This window comes from Siniperca chuatsi, linkage group LG20 (genome assembly GCF_020085105.1).
Source record: "Siniperca chuatsi isolate FFG_IHB_CAS linkage group LG20, ASM2008510v1, whole genome shotgun sequence".
NCBI lineage: Eukaryota > Metazoa > Chordata > Actinopteri > Centrarchiformes > Sinipercidae > Siniperca > Siniperca chuatsi.
In genome coordinates, this window is record NC_058061.1 from 11,285,089 (window position 1) to 11,300,708 (window position 15,620).

General features: G+C 36.8%; 2 protein-coding genes across 4 annotated transcripts; both read left to right on the forward strand.

Annotated features, from left to right (window-relative positions):
* The first annotated feature begins 1,876 nt into the window (after window positions 1-1,876).
* si:dkeyp-80c12.8 (uncharacterized protein LOC107963954 homolog) lies at window positions 1,877-6,221 on the forward strand. Of its 2 annotated transcripts, XM_044177619.1 has the most exons (4): window positions 4,471-4,595; window positions 4,700-4,782; window positions 5,006-5,116; window positions 6,025-6,221. In XM_044177619.1, exons 1-4 carry the CDS (start codon window positions 4,486-4,488, stop codon window positions 6,126-6,128), a joined length of 408 nt encoding a protein of 135 aa, XP_044033554.1. In that variant the 5' UTR covers window positions 4,471-4,485; the 3' UTR covers window positions 6,129-6,221. The 2 variants fall into 2 exon arrangements, with proteins under 2 accessions (XP_044033555.1, XP_044033554.1); XM_044177620.1 differs by lacking the exons at window positions 4,471-4,595; window positions 4,700-4,782 and adding an exon at window positions 1,877-1,940.
* Window positions 6,222-7,193: 972 nt separating this feature from the next.
* Window positions 7,194-13,621, forward strand: LOC122867179 (ras-related protein Rab-5C-like). 2 transcript variants are annotated; one of them, XM_044177617.1, is made up of 6 exons: window positions 7,194-7,378; window positions 8,230-8,560; window positions 9,357-9,508; window positions 9,997-10,119; window positions 10,238-10,331; window positions 11,010-13,621. In XM_044177617.1, the coding sequence occupies exons 2-6, from the start codon at window positions 8,392-8,394 to the stop codon at window positions 11,135-11,137; spliced, it is 666 nt and encodes a 221-aa protein (XP_044033552.1). In that variant the 5' UTR covers window positions 7,194-7,378; window positions 8,230-8,391; the 3' UTR covers window positions 11,138-13,621. The 2 variants fall into 2 exon arrangements, with proteins under 2 accessions (XP_044033552.1, XP_044033553.1); XM_044177618.1 differs by having other exon boundaries at window positions 8,234-8,560.
* Window positions 13,622-15,620: the final 1,999 nt, after the last annotated feature.

Consider the following 15,620-nt stretch of genomic DNA (forward strand, 5'->3'; position numbering starts at 1 on the left):
CACTGTATTGCTACTTTTACTTAAGCAAACAGTTTGAGCATAAAAACAGCAACACAGATAAAACAGACTGTGTGCATGTCTATGGGTGTCTATGTGTATATGTATTGTATATTCACATATATTACAGAAGACATATAATACAGCAAATCCAACAATAGGGATAATAGGCTGATCAGTCAAACCAATATTAGGAGTGCATGAATAAGTACAATATCACTCCCAGTACTTTGTGATACACAACCTGCGGGAGATGGAGAGTGAAGGGGAGAATGTTGCCAAACCAGATAAAAATAACCCTTCAAATATACTAATTATATTTTTTAAATGGCCAACACCAGCTGAGTTGTCAACACTTTGTTATCTGTTTAGTCAGAATATGTCCACATACTGTATGGTTTGAGAAATTACATCAGGGTCTATTCATGATACCGATATCTGCCTGTTTCCAGGTGAAGAAGAAAGAATAAATAAGAATAATAAGAAGTTTGACCTGGTGGAGCCATGTTCATAGAATCCATCTAAACTCCGCCTCGTCATTGGTTAGGACTGAAGTAGTGTTTTTCTTACAAAGGGTGACGATAATGCTTCTCTGGTCTAGATTCCTCAGCTTTAGATCGTCCAGTCTCAGTTTCTCAGGCTGGCTAAATCAAAATCATCCTTTTCCAACATTTCTTAAAACTCCCTTCTACATGAAGACTTTCTGATTTCTGATTTACATTACATAATTTTCACCGCTCTGTTTTCCATTGTTTTGCTTCAGTTTCTCATTTCCCGCCATAATTTTGCTTTGTTTTCATTCAAGTTGGTTTTTGTTGCAAAACAGCTTCTCTGATTTTCCACTTACTGGAAATTTACAGGAGCTTTCAGACACAACTTTTTGAAAATTTCCAGTAATTAGATTTTGTGCTAAAAATGTGTTGTTAAACTCCAAAATTCAAGGTCAATAATGAACATTCAAGCTAAACTTTTCTTACATTTGAAGATCTTTTCTCATTTTTGTGTGATCTGTTGTTGTTATAATGAAACGAGGAGGAATAAAATAAACAGGGGCCATAAAAGTCACAATTTGTCAAGCAAAACTTATTGGGAAACTATTTCTAAGTGTAAGTGCAACTGTGCAGATTGTGCTTTTCAGATGTCGTCATGCAGGAAAAATATGTTTACTGCTTAATTACTCAGACCATTTAAAGCTAACATTAGCACTGAGTCAGTGTGTTATAGTGTATAGTGTATTTCCTCAGCATCCATGTCTGGCCTTGATCTGACCTTGGAGTTAATGATACACTAGATTTGCATAGATTGCTCAACAAGTCCAGATAAAAAGCAAGCTGGCAGCCTGGCGTCTCCAGTAGGGAAACAATTTCTAGGTATAAGTGCAACTGGGCAAATTGTGTTTTACAGATGTCTTCATGCAGGAAAAATGCGTTTACAACTTAATTACTCGGATCATTTAAAGCTAGCATTAGCATTGAGTCAGTTGTGGGTTCTTTTTTAACAAATATTAAATTTAAGTACATATTTTCCCCTGGTGAATCAGTGATGTCACAGTGTTTTTTTCCTAGCATCCATGTCTGGCCTTGATAAATCACTATTTGTGAGTGAAACCAAGTAGACAATTTTAGAGTTAATGATACACTGGATTTGCATCAATCGCTCAGCAAGTCCAGATGAAAAGCAAGCTGGAAGGCTGGCAGCACACATTTGGGGTATCAAAACTCCAGTAGGACAATTTACCAGGTGGGATATCTTTCAGTTTTTTGATATGTGGATTATGACAGTGCTCCTTGCAAAATATGGCATTTGATTTCTCACACTTTTCCACCTTTGCTTCACACAGAGATTAGTGTACATTAGTGTGTATTGGTGTACAGACATGAGACATTGTGAAAACATGAAGACTGTGATTGTTGCTCTTCTGGTATTGTTGGTTGTCAGCCAGGGTGAGTTGTTGTACAGGAAACATTTTACAGGTCTGCAAATTTCATGGTAAGTAGGTGATAATTAGCAAGTAACATATTTGAAATTTCTTTAAAATTTCCACTGAAATTACCCCAACATCATGCCTCAAAATTTATTGAAAGTTACCCCGACATTTTTTTATAATTATATTCCACTGTTTCCCAATAAGCAGGTAATAACTAGCTGGTAATTTCTTCAATACATTTCCAGGAAATGCTTTAGTCCCACGTCCGCCGTTCTCTGGAAAGTAGATGATAATTAGCAAGTTAATTTGAAATTTCTTGGAAATTACAACCAAATAATTGTATAATTATAATCTATTATACATTATTCTATTCTATATTTCCCAAAAAGCAGTTGATAATTAGCTTTTTTTAATATATTGTTCTACTAAGTTAATTAATAGGTATAATTAGACTCATATGCAAAATATAGAGGAATCATATACCTTTGTAATTTTATATGGACATGTAAAGTTTTGAGTTTTGATATTCACCAGGAGCGGGGCTCGAAGTTGTCCTTACCTGCTTGTGGGAGACAATAAGTGTAGGCCCACGGCAAAACAGAATCTGGCAGCCTTGTTGTTAATGATGGAATAATGAAAACCCTGTGATGGACTGGTTTGATGCCTTTTTAAAGACGTCAGAGCATTATAGGTATTAACACAAATGCTGTTATTAATTTATTTGTTAATGTATTGTTGTCTCAAAACATAAAAAGTGACATTTAACTTACTGAGTGTGAAAACATTATTATTAGGCCTCAGTAAGCAACCAACGAATCAGACTTGCAATTAATAACTTGACTCTTGGCTATGAAGTTGTATTTGTTGGTAATTAACAATTTATAGTGGCTTACAATTTAAAAAAAACAATTAAACATTTAGGACATTTGTTACAAAGCGGGACTGATCTGCTGAAATTATACAGAAATTGGTGAAAATTTTAATCTCTAATTTCCTGGCCTGCAGAAATTAGGCAGAAACTAGTTGGACGTTAAACTGTAACAATTCAATTACATGTCTGCAGAAGTTACATATAAGGTAAGCGGTTACAATTCACCCCCTGCTGCCCTGATATGAATATTAGATATAAATGAGGTCTGTATGTGAAGTAAATGGTATCACTTCATTTTAAATTACTGATCTGATCTCTGGAAAATACATAGAAATCAGTCTGAGCAAAGAAAAAGAACACTGGTCAAAAATTGGATAGAAAATATAAACAAAAGTTATATTCTATAAGATCATTCTATAAGATCATGCATGTAAATCTACGGTCATCTACGTCAGGCTGAGCTCAACCCTCAGCAACTCAAGTGAAACAACAAGCCTAGACTTTCAGCTATTCCATCATTTGCAACAAGGCTGTCAAGTACTGGTAAGGCAATGAGTTGTTAACCCCCAGATTCTGTTTTGCCATGGGTCTACACTCATGGGCTATCACAAGCAGGTTAGGACAACTTAGAGCCCCGCTCCAGGTGAATATCACAACTGACCCCACTACTCTATAATGTCCATGGAAAAGAATGTAGGTCTAATTACAAAGGCATGTAATTTCTCTATATTTTGCATGTGAGCTTAATTATGCCTATCAGTTAACTTGGTAGAACTATATCAAATTAATTATCAGCTAATTATCAACTGCTTATTAGGAAATGGAATATAATTATACAATTATTTGGTTGTAATTTCCAAGAAATTTCAAAGAAGTTGCTAATTACCATCCACTTTCCAGGAAAGGCAGACGTGGGAATAAAGCGTTTGTAATGGCTGTCAGTTAACTTCATATTATTTTCCTGGAAACGTATTAAAGAAATGATTATTTATTACCTGCTTATTGGGAAATAGCAGAATACAATTATTCTTATATTCAAATTCAGAGTCACTACTTTCACTGAAACCTTGTAGAAGTTATAATCCAGCCTGTTTTTTTCCATGTTTTCACAGCTGCCAACTACTTCCAGGGTTGCATGGAAGCAAGAGAGTGCACAGGACTGAATAATCCAGGTTTAACATCTGCCCACTGCTGCAGCAGTGATTTGTGCAACTGATAAATGAACGTCATGCAACACATCTTCCAATGAATGAATAATGTGTACTCATGCGTACTTTAGCATTGCCATAATAAAGATCAATCAGTTGTAACTTTTGTCATTTTTGACTTCTTATGTATCACTTTCTTTTCTATTGATTCTATTTCAACATTGCACATTGCTCTCCAAATGGCAGTGTGCCAAATTTCACTTATTGGGAAACAATTTCTAGGTATAAGTGCAACTGGGCAAATTGTGTTTTACAGATGTCTTCATGCAGGAAAAATGCGTTTACAACTTAATTACTCGGATCATTTAAAGCTAGCATTAGCATTGAGTCAGTTGTGGGTTCTTTTTTAACAAATATTAAATTTAAGTACATATTTTCCCCTGGTGAATCAGTGATGTCACAGTGTTTTTTTCCTAGCATCCATGTCTGGCCTTGATAAATCACTATTTGTGAGTGAAACCAAGTAGACAATTTTAGAGTTAATGATACACTGGATTTGCATCAATCGCTCAGCAAGTCCAGATAAAAAGCAAGCTGGAAGGCTGGCAGCACACATTTGGGGTATCAAAACTCCAGTAGGACAATTTACCAGGTGGGATATCTTTCAGTTTTTTGATATGTGGGTTATGACAGTGCTCCTTGCAAAATATGGCATTTGATTTCTCACACTTTTCCACCTTTGCTTTATTCATACAGAGATTGGTGTACAGACATGAGACATTGTGAAAACATGAAGACTGTGATTGTTGCTCTTCTGGTATCGTTGGTTGTCAGCCAGGGTGAGTTGTTGTACAGGAAACGCAACACACCTGCAGTATATTTGACCAGACTTGAATGATATCCTCCTCAAAACCAGTCAGGTGACACAAGACTCTTTATTTAAGATATTATGTTTCCAATGTGTCTGTTCTGAGCTGATTTTAGAGCTAAAGGACCATCATTTGAAAATGCAGCACTAGTTTGTATACAATGGCTGAACACCATTTTTTTTTCTTTTTCCAGGTGAAGCCTTGAAGTGTTACTGTGGAGGCCTGAAGCATTGTTTAAACCCTGCGGAGACCTGCCACGGTTTAAATGATGTCTGTGCCAAAGTCACCTTTTCTGCTGGATTCAGTAAGTATAGACTGCTCCTTCAGTGTACTGTTCAGTTAAAAAACAATAAGGAAAAAAATAAATTACCCGGACCCTTGGGCGTCACATCCACTAGGGATGGAGAGGGGACATGTTTGACATTAATTTGATGGGAAACTCCGCCCAGCTGATTTGACACCAACGTACGCCGGGATAGTAATCAAGTGGACCCATTGTCACGCTGTGAGTCGCAGACAGTTTGTGACTAGAGTGGTAACGTTACTGGTAGAGTTTTGCGACAGAAGAATTTAAAAATGAAGCAACGCTAACAACAGCAAGTTTGATGAATTGATCTCTGTGTGTCATTGATTAATTGATGTCTTTTACCATCTTAAAATGTAAAATTTAAGTATGGTTACATGAAGGACTATGTTCCTAAGCCAAGACAATGAGATGGTGGCTATAAAATGTTTTGTATTTCTTTCTTTTTTTAAAAGGGAGTAAAAAGGTCTGTATTTTGAGTTACAGTGAGAAGGTATAATCACAATGTACTCATCATAAAGAGTACTAGACACTGGACTTGAACATAAACAACACGTTTGTTTACAGTGATGATGAGACTATTGACAGTGGGAGACTTCTTAAAATATACATATATTTCATGTTTTTATACATTTCTTATATGTTGTGATTGAAGCTGCAAATGGAACATTATCCGTTGATGGTGCCATAAATAATGAGCTGAAGATCTACCAGCTATACCCCTAATTGAATACCACAGCATGTGATGTTCAGTAGGGTTCTGGGTTAAACATACAGAAAGTGAGATGGCTTTTTCTGATGTATATTCTGTATTTACCACTTTTCAGACAGAATGATTAAACTAAGCATGATAGCCAAATCCATGAAACCAATCCATAATCCATTCTGCCTTCTTCATGTTTTCACAGCTGGCAGCTACTTCCAGGGTTGCGTCAAAGCAATTGAGTGCATGATAGAGAATCGTCGAGGTGTATCTGCCACTTGCTGCAGTAGGAATCTGTGCAACGGATAAATGAACATCATGCAACACATCTTCCAGTGACTGAATAATCTACACTCATGTGTTGTGTACTTTAGCATTGCCATAAAGATCAATCAGTTGCAACTTTTGTCCTTTTTCACTCCAAAACAACATGAATCTAATTGTTGGTAGTTGTTGTTACTTATAATTATTGTGTTATATAGAAAACTTTTATTCTGGAAAAAAAACAGACTGGAAATACTTTTGCTCTGGCTGGTAAAAGTCAAGTTTTAGCAATAGACAGCGACATAGTTCAAATTCCCACAGAGTTACAACTTCATATTAAAGGCCAATCGGCACATGCTTTAAAGGCTCTGCACATCATGGTACACCCACACAAGTGATTTAAATTATTTGGCTGATTACACTCATTAGTCATACCTGTCCCTGTTCTTGAAAAGATAAATTAGCTTGTGAGGCACATGTTTCAGCTTCTTTCAGTTTATTACTGGTGAAGAATGGGACTGCTGATCACACACAGGTTCTGCTGAGTTTTCTCTTTCTTCATTGCACCACCTTTTGATAGATGAGATGCTGAAATGGGTGCAAGAAGAGGAAACTCTGTGTGTATTTCACTGTGTGTTGGTTTAGTAGATTTCAGTTTATCATGTGATAATGATAATCCATAAAAAGGGTTGTTTTTTTCAATAACAGTTCACAAACACTGGCATTGCATCTGTCAAATATACAGTTCATAGTCCATGCAGCAAATAAATAAATAAATTGATAAAAACGATACAATAATTACAGTATAAAAACTGTATCCATAAAAAAGAAAAAAATAGAGATTAAAGAAAAATGTTGAATTAACCTTTAAATATCCGCATTTATGTGTTAAATTCAGCAATTATCACACTTTTATGATGTTAAACATGAGGAATTACATTTTCCTGAGTTTAAATGTCATAGTTTCAAAATATTTATGAAACCCCAAATTAATCCTTCTCAAAAACTCACTACAAGTCTATTTTATTAAGTATGGCAGTGAGTTGGCTTCTTCCGACCAGAGTGGATTGGCTCTGCTTCTGACGGCCCACTCTTCGGCCATTTGATTGGTTGTGACATATTGCGTCACATGACGGAGGAATCCAGGAAGTATTTTGGTTACCCAAGGCGGAAGCATATATTCTACTGAACCTGAAAGTGATTTAGGAGAAAACGTTGTTAACGAGGAACAGCATTGTTATAACTCAGTAATCACAGGGCGGAGTGGATATTCCGGATATTCCTTTTCGTTGCTGGTAAGAACGCCAACGTGTTATTTGTTTCCTTTTAGTAATTTTTTTTTGTTAGCCGAGGTTAGCATTGCTAACTTGTCTCGTCGTTATTACAGAAGAGCTTTAGCCTCGTAGCTAATTGGTTCTGTTTTTGTCTGGTTATACTGTCAAAGTTATGATCAGCAGGTTTAGCTGGTTTGGTGATGTAATCAGTTTGTTTAGAGGTTGTTTTTGTTGGGTTTGAAATTTCAATAATTTCTGATTCAAATACTGAATTTATTCCTTCATGTTAATCGTCGTTTGTTCACCATGCTTACCATTTCCGACAGAAATAAACTTATAAGCATCTCGACCATCAGTCCAACCCCCCCAAATTTACAGTTTATCTATTTTCTGTTTCATATATGAAACAGACAAGCAGCAAATCCTCACATTTAAGAAGCTGGAACTAGCTAATGTTTTGCATTTTGTTCCTGAAAAATTACTGAAATGATTAATCAATTATCCAAAAAGTTGACATTTTTATCTGTCAATAGATTAATCGACTAATCCTTTCAGCTGTAAGCATAAATTATTATTATTTTATTATAATAAAATTACAAATTAGCTTCTCTTTGTCTTATATGATCGCAAACTGATTTTTTTCCAGTTTAGAACAACAATTAGATGATTATTTTAAAAAGGATCCAACAGATTAATAGAGTATGAAAATAACTTTTAGTTGCATTCATACATGTGACTGTTATCTTGAACAAATCAAATCTTTATTGGAAAGCAGATCCGCAACACGAAAAACTCTTTTACTCCATAATTTTGTTTTGTGTATGTGTTCTCAGAAGTATATCCACTGATTTTCATTGTTTTTATTTTTCAAGGTAGACCGGGTCACTCCACCACTGCCCTCCCGATCCAGTTCTTCCCGCCACGTGTTTGGTTTCTGACCTCGCTCAACATCAGTGCCTGTGTGTCCAGCCTCAGCTCCCTCTTTAACTTTTAGTTTCAGCCCATCCCATCCATAACAGTCTCTGTCTCTGTCAATGGCTGGGCGCGGTGGAGGAACAACCAGGCCTAATGGTGCCACAGTGGCAAACAAAATCTGCCAGTTCAAACTTGTGCTGCTGGGGGAGTCAGCGGTAGGCAAGTCCAGCTTAGTGCTGCGCTTTGTCAAAGGCCAGTTTCATGAATTCCAGGAGAGCACCATTGGAGGTGAGAGACAAAAATGTGTTTCTAGACTTTTGAAGGAGTGAATTTTGTTCAAAAGGGGCTTTGGGTGTCTCAATACATAGACTGTTGTTGTGTGTACATGAGGGATGAATATTGTTTGAAATTTATCAATACTAGTGCCAATCGAATACCTAAGAAATATACACATTTTCATTTACCAAAATAAGCCAAAGTTCTCAAATATTATCATAAGCAGCTGAACAAGAATTTTGTCTAAATAAAATAGAAAATAAAAATAGTTGAAATTTGATTTAAATCTGGAACTGTTCAATCAAAGAATAAGTGAAGGAGATTACAGATTTGACAAGACTGTCAATGCCATTTTTTGATATTTGACCATTGACAGTTGGTGTTAAACACACATTTTGGTTGGTACCAATAAAGTATTGAGGTTCGATATGTAGCCCTGGTGTAGGTGTAGTTCACTAAATAAAGCATGATTGGACCAATATATTGTTTTGGCTTTCAAGCACACGTGGACCTTCGAATTGAGATTATATTGTAACACATACTGTTCCCAAGGTCATGCACAAAACAAGTGGCATGTTTCAATTGAGTCAATGAGTCAAATTCCACACTTGTACCTCATTTCAGCAGGTCTAACAGGCACAGATTGACACAGATGTGTTTGTGTGGCATGGAGCTTGTGTCCAAGCCAATTTGAAGTGATACACAGCCTTTAAGAACACACTCACTGCATACATGAACAGTATCTTCCAGGAGGATGGACCCTAATTCATTATCATTCCACTGATCTTCATTGTCCTGCTCTCCTCAGCGGCCTTCCTCACTCAGACTGTCTGTCTGGATGACACCACTGTGAAGTTTGAGATCTGGGACACAGCAGGTCAAGAGCGCTACCACAGCCTGGCTCCAATGTACTACAGAGGCGCTCAGGCGGCCATTGTGGTTTACGACATTACCAACACAGTAGGTTTCACCTGCAGGGCAACAATGGAGTCTTATCAGTCAGTAGCAACATGATGAACTTAGATGAGTTGTGGTTTTGTTACTACTTTTATTTTTAGTTGTTTGTTTTTTCTTCTTTTTGTTTGTGACAGTAAAAGACAGCTACATTCAGAAGTTTTAAGTAAAACTATGTTGATAATCAGAGGTATTTGTGAATTTTATGTCTTATGAAAGTGTATTGGGTTTGTTTGGAGGCAATGTTACAACGTAGAGCAATACTGCAAGAATTACTTGAGGATACAAGACACTCCAATTTGTCTATGTTTAAAATTTTATTACATGTGGTAGATGTGTAGGTGTTCAGACTTGTGGGTGTTTTGAGGTCACGTCTTCAGGTTCAGGTATCGGTCAACCTCAGTAAAGTGAAAATGGTCCACCAAAGTTAAATATAGTTGTCAAGTGAATACACTGGGTGAGAGCAATATTAATAAAGTTTGTTCCTCGATTAGGATACTTTTGCACGAGCGAAAAACTGGGTAAAGGAGCTGCAGAGACAAGCCAGTCCCAACATAGTGATCGCTCTGGCTGGAAACAAGGCAGACATCGCAAACAAGAGAGCTGTAGAGCTTCAGGTGTGAAGATGCTAAAAATATAAATAAATTTTGCATGTTCAGCAAATGATTTCAGATATTCAAAGCCTTATGCAGTAAATGTCTAATATTATCCTCAAAATCCAAATTGTGTTCTTAGGAGGCACAAGCATACGCTGATGACAACAGTCTACTCTTCATGGAGACCTCAGCCAAGACTGCCATGAATGTCAATGAAATTTTCATGGCTATTGGTAAGTGCGTCATTCTGTTGGGTCAAAACTTCCTTCCCTCTACTCCCACAGATGGATATTTCAGGCAGCACTTTATTTTACCACCCCCTTATTTCTGCAGCAAAGTTGAATTACACAACACATTTCAAAATAAGAAAACGGACACTTTAAAGGTTGTAAGTGTGATGCCTATAAGTTTTTCTACAGTATTTCTGTCGGAAAACGGTAAGCATGGTGAACAAACGACGATTAACATGAAGGAATAAATTCAGTATTTGTAGACACTAAAATACCAAAACACAGCTGCTAGCCTGCTGCTAACACTGACCTGAGTAGCCACAACAATCTGTAACTTTAGATCATACGGCTACAATAACTCAGAGAGCACACATAAGTATTTTAACTAATTCACTTAGGTTATAACATGCAACAGGGTCCCCAGCCAGAATAACAAAAGGGACGTTGTAGTTGTATAGTATATGTTTTAATCATTAAACTATCATGATGTCACAACTAATTAATTAATTAGTTCACACAAATGATTTTTTTCACTTGCTGGACTCCATAGAGAACTCCTCTGTTTTTTTTGTGTGTGTTTTTTTTCCTCCCAGTGACAAAAGTTTCATTGCCTAAAGTGTTACCTTTGTTTTTAATGTCTAAATTTGCTATATTTAAACATCTGTGATCCTGTCCCTGCAGCGAAGAAGCTACCGAAGAACGATCCTCAGGGTGGAGCTGGACAAGGGGGGCGGACCAGGACAGGAGTGGATCTACAAGAAGCTGCTCCTCAGGGCCGCAGCAGCCGGTGCTGCGGCGGGGGCAATTAGCAAGTACAAAACAATGAACTTAGTGAGCGAGCCCTGAACATTGTTTTAAGGACAGCACGTAGCTAAAACCCAGAGAGGCAGGAGAAGGCAGAGCCACTCGCCACCCCTGCACTTAAACTGAGATAACAGATGAGATTATCTGGATCCTCTTTGATTTAAGGAACTTTTTTTTTAAGAATCATAAGCTAGAGGGAATAACCAAGATCCCTCACTACTTCTCTTCTGTCTTTCCCCCCATGTATCTATCTACCTCCCTGTTCATCTTCAGCCTCTGTCTCAGTTGATTGAATTCTGTCTTTAATGAATGGGTGATGCTGAGGTTGTTTGCCATTTTCCCCCTATTTGTTTGAGTGTGTGTGTGTGTGTGTGTGTGTGTGTGTGTGTGTGTAATGGTGTGTGTCTATGTTATGTATGTGTATGTATATAGTACATACATGTATGTGTATGTACTATATACATACACATACATGTATATTGGCAGTTTACTTTTCTACTCTTTTGTCATTTCCCTATACATTGATCATCATTATGAAAGATACAAATATCCAACTACTAATACTGGAATTGCAAATGACAGAGCAATTAATCTTAAAGCTGGAGTGCGGAACTTTTGTCTCCCCCTTCTGGCAGTGAGAGTAATTACACAAACACTATCGACGCGTGCTTATGATGTATGCCTATAGTGAGCTGGCCCCAGGCTCATGTTCAGAAATAGTTACAAAATACTGAGAAATTTCCACAGTTAATAATAATTATAATAACAATAATCCATTATTTAGGTAGAGTAAATGTAATAGCTACATGGCCTACTCCAAATATTTTACCAACCTGTCCAAGAGCAGTAACTTGACGTCTGTGTCTGCCTCAGTCCCTTTTCTCAGCGCTCTCCAACAAGGAAAAGCTAAAGCTACACCAGTCGTTATCTGTGTTTGTCCTCGCCGTCGATCGCTTTCTTATTTTGACAGTAATCCTTCCTCTGAAAGCTGAGTTTCTTTTGTTATCTGGAGCATCAGACACATGTTGTCTTGGACGCTTCTTAGGTTTTACAAGGTTTCCTAGTTGCTGTAGCCTACTCCGTCGCTACGGTTACTCCAGAGCCATGTAGAGAGAGTTGCGGCTTTATTGGCACGACTGCATACAATACAACGTTGCCAAAGCATATTAACACAAACTATCCAATCATAATAAACAAAATAAACAATAAACAATGCTCAATAATAAACATTCTCTCCAATGGACCTTTATTTTTTTACAGCAATGGCGGATCGCGGCGCTCTACATGGCTCTGGGTTGCTCCCCAATTCCGCTCTGGCAAACCAAATAAATATAGAAATACAGAGAGATTTACCTGGTGGTGATAGGCTTAATCAGCATTGTGTGAACTCATTTGGCAAGGGCTTGAATGTAATCGATGTTTATTTATATGTAAAAGTCCCACACTCTAGCTTTAACGATTTTTGTCTTATTGCAATTTAGATCATAGCATTTTGTTCTTTTTAGGGACCTGGACATGACACAATTCTAAGGAAAGCTCTAGACTTTGCTTATTTAAGCAGGTCACGTTTTAATAGGCTACACGTCTGAAGATGTTTCTGAACTGTGCAACAAATGCAGTTGTTTGCATTCATTGTGTATTGATAACCTGTAACACCAGAGAGTTGTTAGCCTTTTTTAAAAAGAAATGTGAAAATAACTTGTAAAGTAATAAATAACATGCAAGATTCATTTTGTTTTGAGTTGTTTTGCAGTGGTATGGTATAGCTTTGGAGGACATTTCCAATGATTATTTGCATGTGTGTTTTTAAGTCTGTTGGCACTGCAGGGTGGCCGCCTGGTGGGTTCAAACCACTCTGGCCTGGTTTGGTGTAAGAAGCAGTACAGCCTCTGTGGCAATAAGCAAGGTTTTTAGATTCGTAAGATAGCATATTGGCCCAAATATAAGACATTGTTGTTGTTGTTTTTTCCTGGAAATGACATGTGAAGAAGCAGGGACAATGTCATTATGCACTTGCTGACTCTGTCGCAAGAGAGTCATGATTTATGTCATGCTTAATACATGAATCTACTGATAATGCTAACTCTCTTTTAGATTATAAATTGGAATCAGAAATACTATGTTTATCTTGTTCATACTATTTTTAAAGATTTATTTTTCATTGATGCCCTTACTATATTTGTATTTAAGCTTGATGATGTGTTATATTTGGGTCAATATGGTCTGTTTAAATCCTTCGTATGCAAATGTCAGTATGTCCAATGGTAGTACGCACGTTTAGTATGTGAAACTATGAGTGTGCATACAGCAATGAAAAGTAGTAAGTATTTGGTCCTAACAAGATTAAAATTGTCCTATATTTTCTTTTCACCTTGTTCCCTAATCGGAAGACATTCTGTTAAAGATAAAAAAATATATATAGCATGTGTGTTTATACAAAATATGGCTGCCACAAGCTGCAATAAATCACCCGAATGGCTTCTGACTGATTCTGGCTCATACATGATAATGAAGATCGAATGTTTTGTTCTGACTCAGAGATATAGTATGTAAAGATGTCCTGCCTTCTCCTCAAGGCTAGTCTTCATCTTGTATCCTACCTCTCACCTTTTCTGAACTCCCAGGAACATAAAGGGGCTTTAACACAGTCCGAGGTTCGGTACAAATTACAGCAGCTTTGTTGCTTGGAAAAATCTTTATTCAGAATGCGCTAATCTTGAACAAAGACCTTATTGTGTGTTGTTCTAAAGCAATGTTATTCATAAAGCTTTGTTTATTCCATATTCATCTCTGATCAGAGCTTTGGGCCAATGAAAACAAATCATCATGATTAAATGGGCAAATGCTGGGAATCGATCCTTAATCCAGTTACTAACAAATGTCTGAATGTGATTTTTGGATAGTTTTAAAATGATTAGAAACAGCATCAGTAAACATTTACAACCACTAGATGGCAGCATCACACTTGAATCCAGATTCAAAGAGACTTGTCACAAATGGGTCTTCTTGGATGCATGTGTGGTTATTTATTTACATGTTGTCAATATTTCCTAGTAAAAGTACGTAGAAAAACACATTCATTCAGCTGAAACAATTAGCGGGTTAAATGATTAGTTGATGGACATAAAATGAATCTGCAAGTAATAATTCAATGTCAAAGTCATTTTTCAAGCAAAAATGTCAAACACGGAGTGTGTGTGTGTGTGTGTGTGTTTCATGTTCTTATATCCTGGTGGGGACTTTAACCTGAATGCACACTAATACATGAGGACTTTTGAGGTCCCCATAGGTTAGTGTGCATTCAGACTGCTTTTTGAGGGTTAAAAATTGGTTTTAGGGTACAGTTACAATTAGGTTAATGGTTAGGGTAAGGCTAGGTAAAGCATTATGTCAATGACAAACGTGTTTGTGTGTGTTTTTGTGGTTGAGCTGTTACTTAAAATATTACCATGTTTAAGTGAAGCAAAGGACAAACTGTTACCCACAGATTAAAAGACTTGAAGAAATTTAGTACAGTCTGTGTTTGCATTTGTATGCAAACCTGGTTGTATGTGAAAGTGCACAGTATGTTGATTGACTACGCTATAAGCCATAAGGTGAGAAAAACAAATGCTGGCGTGCTTCATTTGTGCTCACCTGATTATTCTGCAGCTCATTTTAAAGCGGGGTTAATGCAGCAGTTCACTTTGTTGTGATGAATGGTGTGACCTTTTAATAGAAGTGCCTGAAGCTCTTTAAGGTTTTAAGTCTATTAGTTAAAGAAACTGTATAATGTATTAAATGGCATCCATGCAAAGGCGGTGTTCTGAGTCTGTAAAGGTTTTAGAAATGTACTGTTTGAGCATTTGAGAATGCAAAGTACAAATAGTGAAGATTCTGTGAACACACTCACTGTAATCTGTTTATTAGGTGCACTTAGCTAAAAGTAATGCAGTTCAGTGCAAAAATGCAATGAACCCTCCCTATATGAAGGTTATTATGTTCAGTTGTTGTGAAACTCTTTTAGAGAGGTGTTGATTCAACTTTATGGTCATTTTGGAGGCTCTAGTTTGCGCTGCTGTTGAGTTGTATTGCTGTATTCTGAGAGGTGTTTCTAATATTTTCTCCACTCACTATATCAATACATTTTTTGTATGAATGGAATCAGTGATAGTAGGAGTCCTAACCTGTGGTAGTATAGTACCTAATGTTGACTCTTTAGTACAATAAATAATATGTAGCCTAGTTTAAAAATCTCAACATTAAATAGTGTTATTATAGTTAAAGTGTTTCTGGGTTTTTTAATATGCAAATTGAAAATGCACCTAAAAGCAGGTGGATGGAAACACACTTTATGTAACTTTTGAGAGAAGAAGTAACACATTCTTCACTATAAATTAAGTAGAAAAGATAAGCATTCAAATGCACCCTTCCTCAATTCAATACAGTTGGTTTTACCAAAACAGCCTTTCTTGGTCTGGTATGATCAGTAGCTAATGTTATTGGCTA